This window comes from Sabethes cyaneus, chromosome 3 (assembly GCF_943734655.1).
Source record: "Sabethes cyaneus chromosome 3, idSabCyanKW18_F2, whole genome shotgun sequence".
NCBI lineage: Eukaryota > Metazoa > Arthropoda > Insecta > Diptera > Culicidae > Sabethes > Sabethes cyaneus.
Window position 1 is genome coordinate 172,001,398 of NC_071355.1, and position 6,478 is coordinate 172,007,875.

The following is a 6,478-nucleotide window of genomic DNA, read 5'->3' on the forward strand; positions in this document are numbered from 1 at the left end:
TACTCCACTAGCACAGCTAAACCGTCACACGGTGGGTCAGTCTGGGACAAATAGATTTCAATCTTTTGCTTTTTCTTATACCTAATGATCTTATGTCATTAGTTACATATATCCAAAAATCCATTTTAATTACGAATTTAATAATATATTATTTTAAAAATCACATGAAACAAAATAGAAAAATTTTTGCGAGAAGCTAGAAAATCTTTTTGACGATTGCTACCCACGTTGCACCGACATTCATTCGCGTTTCCATATATAAACCGGCTCTTCCAGCACCAAACTACACCCAGCTCAGTTCAGTAGTGTTGCATGGTTCACTTACAGTCATTCAATCGGTGACGGTGCTGTTTGTTTACGTCTAGACGGTCATTTTTTACGCATTTATCTAACGAAAATGTCGCGAAAAATTACTCCGATGTTTAACGATTATCTGTACGGTGCTATACGGAGGCTTGCCGTCCAGCAGGGCTTCACCGAGGATTTATTTTCGGTGGATTTCGACGAGGAAACGCGTTTGGAATGTGATGGATTCATAAGTTTCGTGTTCAAAGCCATCATCAATGGGGACGATCGGGAGTTGGTGCTGTGGTGTAAGGTACCCCCGAACGACGATCCTCGCTCGTTAGCTTTGTTTAAACGCGAGGTGTACTTCTACCAAGAAATTCTACCGGCGATGTACGAGTTCCAAATGACAAAGGACGTAAACGAGCAATCGAATGTGGGATTTTTCAGTGCTCCGAGGTGTTATCTTGCACATTGTGATGCCGATAAAGAGGAACCTGAGGCAGTAATTGTTTTGGAATATGACGAGAACTACGAGCGCTGGGATTGGGATAAATTTGAACCAATCAATCTGGATCATGCGAAGCTACTGTTGCAGCAATTGGGTCGCCTGCACGCCGTGTCTCTGGCCATGAAAGCTCAAAAGCCGGAGATGTTTGAAAAACTAAAGCATGCTCTAGAAGATAATGTCGACTTTGGCACACTAATGAAGGAATCGTTCGATCGGGCTTTGACTACTATGAAGACAAGATTTGCTGCCGATCAAGTAGAAATCCAGCAAATGAGGGACGCTATTTTCAGTGAACTGAACTGTTGCGCTGGCGTCGCTAGGATTGAGGCTTTCAGCGTTATCAGTCATGGTGATTGTTGGATCAATAATTTCATTTTTACACATAATAAGGTATGTAACACCACTTTCAAACATTTACTAAATCGTTGGTCATTATTTAAAATTCCGATGGCAAACTCGATCTAATATGCTCTTTTATTTTTTTTTTGCCCAGGAAAAAGCCCCTGTCAGTGTCGTTCTCACCGATTGGCAATCGGTGCGGTACGCGACTCCTCTATTGGATTTAGGCTATTTCTTTTTCATCTGTACTAGCATCGAGTTTCGCAAGGAGCATTGGGAAGAACTGCTAAAGCACTACCACAATACACTGAGAACTCTTCTGGACCGTCTGGGAGGAAACACCGACCGCCAGTTTCCATTTGCCGCACTGCAGTGGCTTATAAAAGCGTTCCGGATGTTGTTCCCCAAGGAACAAACCGAAGAGGACGATGAAAACGGAAAACCTGATCAGATAGTGGGGATGTAAAGATAAACGCGATTTGAAGTTACTTAAATTTGATCGTACATATTTCGGCATATTGTTGTAAAAATATCTGGTAGGTAATTCTTTGAATCGCAATCACAGAAGAAAATAAAAACCATTCATTTTCAAGTGTCCTAGCACTTTCGCAGTGCGTGGGAAACTAGCAAGCAAAAGAAAAATCGATTTTCCGAAAGCAAGATTGACTTGATGGTTCGAGTGATGAGAACTAATCTTATATGGATGAGTTTATTTATTCCATCAAAATGTAAACTGTATCAAATTAAACCTGAAGCATTCTAGTTTGGTAAGCCGAATCTTAGATTTATTTGGAAAATTTCAATGCAGTGAACATCGAATTCATTTTAAATTATTTTAAGCAGCGTAAACGATGTATGAAGCTGTACCTCTGCCATTGACGACCTATGTCGATGAACCGCTACGTGTGGCTCCCTAAAATTAGTGAACAAGTGATGGGGAAATTGGAAAGGGCCCCGAGTTTTCACAAGCCAGGATGACCAGGATGAGCATTGAAATTTGTTTCTCGTCGTGCAGCTCCGGACGATTCCACGACAAATTTGTGGTGCATTCATCTGGAGCTGCACATTCAGTCTCTTCCGCGGTAAATCTTGCAAAAATCTTTGCTCTAAATGTACCAAGCAGTTTAGAGTATGCTACATTCTGTCCTCGGTGTAACATGACCCGTGCCTAGGGGGGTGAATAAGTTTCCCAAGGTCGAACGGAGCCTGCATGGCACCAGAACACCTTGTGCAGTAAATTGCTCCTTTTGTTCCAAAATGGTTAAACACACGTGACTTTTCTTCCTAGCAGAAATATTGATGGGAAAACCAACAACTCCCAAAGGTTGGTGCTGAACGCCGAAGATTGTGTGGCGATCAGTCCGATCGGTACGAACCTTCAACCTCGACAGCATGTCATTGGAGGGAGGACTCTCCACTTCATCTGTGATCCTAAACTCATCACCAGGGAATGAAAAGAGTTGCACGGATAATCTTCCCGCTCCAGCAATGCTACCTGAGGTTAAGGAGCAATCTGAGACCTCCAGTGATGCAGTCAAGCGACTCTCCAGTTCGCAGCGAAGCCGGCAGTAGTGGTATCGTAGCGGGGGCTACTCTTGTGATGGGGTGTTAAAACTCGCCCTTCTAGCGGCTGATCAGCCAGGTCATCAGGATCTGGCCGCTAACAAAAGGCAGCGATCGATTGATACGATAGCGAAGCCTTCGTTTCCAGGTCCGATCACTGTACCAAAACCGAGTAGCTGGAACAGTAATCTGGACCCGGCCCCGACGAGGCAACGCGCCAAAACGGCCAGAAGCAGTCCTTGATGGACTGGGAACGGAGGGAAAACAGCAGCCAGAAGGACCAGGATCGTCGGACGACTCTGTGCCTGTTGGCAGCTTTTTTTCCTCAGCCGATTTTGAACATTCTGCTAGGTCGACTCTGCTGGCTAGTGTTTGCTCGGAGATTTCGTCTTCATTCTCTCCGAAAGTCCTGACACAGGCCAGAACCGACCTAATTTCATATAATTCTATTAGTTTATATTCTATTCTATTATTATCGCACATATTTACCTTTTAATTTTGTTTATGCACCGTGAAATCCAAGACATTTTAGTATTATGCTCCCAAAAAGTCCTCTCTTCTACTATATCCAAACCCGAAGGCTTGAAAATCATTGTTCGCACCTATATTTATAGACTTTTCAGAACAAACGAACTGAAAACTGTTTGCTGTGATTGCAGATGAAAAAAATACGCAACTGACACTCTGACACTCTGACAGTTTGACAGAAATTGTGTCAAAACCGAAATATACAAATGCGGTATCGAGTGATAGAAGTTTTCAAGACGAATTCATGGGTGGACATTCGGATGTATTTTGAGCTAAATGTGGACACTCTGGAATATCCGTTATCGCTTCTACCGTAACTCGGAACTGGCCGTTTTAGATTTTCTTTGGAAATATGTCAAATGGGGTATCAAATGACAGGACTTTCCAAGACGAATCCATGGGTGGACATTTGGATGTATTTTGAGCCAATGTGGACACTCCGGAACGTCCGTTGTTGGTTCCATCGGAACTCATAGCTGGCCATTTTCAATTTTCTTTGAAAATATGGTAAATGTGGTATCAAATGACAGGATTTTTCAAGACGAATTCTTGGGTGGACATTTGGATGCATTTTGAGCCAATGTGGACACTCCGAAATATCCGTTTTCGGTTCCATCGGAACTCAAAGCTGGCCATTTTGAATTTTCTATGACATTATGGCAAATGGGGTATCAAATGACAGGATTTGCGAAGACGAATACTCGGGTGGACATTTGGATGTATTTTGAGCCAATGTGGACACTCCGGAACGTCCGTTTTCAGTTCCAACGGAACTCAAAGCCGGCCATTTTGAATTTTCTTTGGAAATATGACAAATGTGGTATCAAATGACAGGATTTTCCAAGACAAATTCTTGGTTGGACATTTGGATGTATTTTGAGCCAATGTGGACACTCCGGAACGTCCGTTGTTGGTTCCATCGGAACTCATAGCTGGCCATTTTCAATTTTCTTTGAAAATATGGCAAATGTGGTATCAAATGACAGGATTTTCCAAGACGAATTCTTGGATGGACATTTGGATGCATTTTGAGCCAATGTGGACACTCCGAAATATTCGTTTTCGGTTCCATCGGAACTCAAAGCTGGCCATTTTGAATTTTCTATGACATTATGGCAAATGGGGTATCAAATGACAGGATTTGCGAAGACGAATTCCTGGGTGGACATTTGGATGTATTTTGAGCCAATGTGGACACTCTGGAACGTCCGTTTTCGGTTCCATCGTAACTCAAAGCCGGCCATTTTGAATTTTCTTTGGAAATATGGCAAATGGGGTATCAAATGATAGGATTTTTCAAGACGAATTCTTGGGTGGACATTTGGATGCATTTTGAGCCAGTGTTGACACTCCGGAACGTCCGTTTTCGGTTCCATCGTAACTCAAAGCCGGCCATTTTGAATTTTCTTTGGAAATATGGAAAATGGGCTATCAAATGACAGGATTTTCCAAGACGAATTCCTGGGTGGACATTTGGATGCATTTTGAGCCAGTGTGGACACTCCGGAATGTTCGTTTTCGGTTCCATTGGAACTCAAAGCCTGCCATTTTGAATTTTCTTTGGAAATATGGCAAATGTGGTATCAAATGACAGGATTTTCCAAGACGAATTCTTGGGTGGACATTTGGATGCATTTTGAGCCAATGTGGACACTCCGGAACGTCCGTTTTCAGTTCCATCGGAACTCAAAGCCGGCCATTTTGAATTTTCTTTGGAAATATGGCAAATGGGGTATCAAATGACAGGATTTTCCAAGACGAATTTTTGGGTGGACATTTGGATGCATTTTGAGCCAATATGGACACTCCGGAACGTCCGTTTTCGGTTCCATTGGAACTAAAAGCTGGCCATTTTGAATTTTCTTTGGAAATATGGCAAATGTGGTATCAAATGACAGGATTTTCCTAGACGAATTCCTGGGTGGACATTTGGATACATTTTGAGCCAATAATGTGGACACTCTGGAACGTCCGTTTTCGGTTCCATCGGAACTCAGAATTGGCCGTTTTAAATTTTCTTTGGAAGTATGGCATTGAATTAAGGCTTATACAAATTTGAAAAAAAGTTTATGTCACCCGCCCCTTCAAAAATTTTCGAAATTTGAAGGGGCAAAAAATTAAAGTGCAATAATGGTGCGTTCTTTAATGTTTACATCTCTAAATTACAAAATTCGTGCAAAGTTAAAGTAGTTATCCCGTTAGTCTCGATCAACTATTCTTCACCTTAGCTTTCTGATTCTTGCTACAGGTCACAGGTGATTATTGTGCTTAACCTTTAAGTTCCGACACCGAAAATTGGGGTTCTTAGAATTAGACTTTTGACTCCATTTACTTTAAATTTTGTTCCATTTTAATTCAACTTGCTTCAAAAGAACCGAATTAGATTGAGACATCAATCAACTAAACAATGTATTAGTGAAATTTGCTACCACTTTTGGCGGAGATAATTGCTGTGGGATTATATTTTGCTGTCATAGGTAGTAGATAAGATTAAAATAAAAATACAACAAATTACACACTCCGGAACATCAGTTTTCGGTGCTTTCGGGATTCCAAATTGATCGTTTTATTCCGTAGTGTCCAAGTACCTACCCTAATTTTGGATGTAAGGGACGAAAAACTTAAAGATACAATTTTTTACCATGCATTGGACGCATGCAGAAAGGATGTCACTGAACTGTTCGAAACTTGTCTGACTATTGTCATGTTGTGATTATCATTGGGATCAACGGTGGCCCCGACCATTACATCAAATCAAGTCATGTTAAGTTATATTGCTTTTTAATTGAGCTTTATCTGCTTCTGCTTTAAAAATGGAGTTTTAGTATGGAAATGTATGAAAGTGGAATTTTAATTGGAATAACACTTTTATTGCTAGGCAGTCGAAACAGTTTATCTCTCCAAATATTTCAATGAATCGCAAAATCCTAGAGCTTTCGAAGAAAGATCTAAATATTTATACTAATCTTATAACAGAACATTGTCCAAACCGCTATAATCTGAAGCTTATGGGGAAACTGCAAGGTGATATATGTCGATTCTGTGGCACAGAAAAAAAGACACGGAATATCTGTTATGCCGATGTCCGGCATTTTTTAATTAAAGATCAAGGTTCGCCGACAGAGGGCTGTTAGAAGCCCTGATATTTGGATTATTATCCAAATCCGAGTGACATGCAAGTAAAAAGCAAAATTCAAATGAAGGTTAAGTTACACGTTTTTGGCTCTCTAAGGTAATCCTGTAGCCCTCCAC

At 41.2% G+C, this 6,478-nt stretch overlaps 1 protein-coding gene across 2 annotated transcripts; it reads left to right on the forward strand.

Annotated features, from left to right (window-relative positions):
- The first annotated feature begins 327 nt into the window (after positions 1-327).
- On the forward strand, positions 328-1,808 carry LOC128743080 (uncharacterized). 2 transcript variants are annotated; one of them, XR_008412280.1, is made up of 3 exons: positions 328-1,186; positions 1,290-1,671; positions 1,729-1,808. XR_008412280.1 is itself a non-coding variant. In XM_053839599.1 (2 exons), exons 1-2 carry the CDS (start codon positions 398-400, stop codon positions 1,599-1,601), a joined length of 1,101 nt encoding a protein of 366 aa, XP_053695574.1. In that variant the 5' UTR covers positions 328-397; the 3' UTR covers positions 1,602-1,716. The 2 variants fall into 2 exon arrangements, 1 of the variants encoding a protein (XP_053695574.1); XM_053839599.1 differs by lacking the exon at positions 1,729-1,808 and having other exon boundaries at positions 1,290-1,716.
- The last annotated feature ends 4,670 nt before the right edge of the window (positions 1,809-6,478 follow it).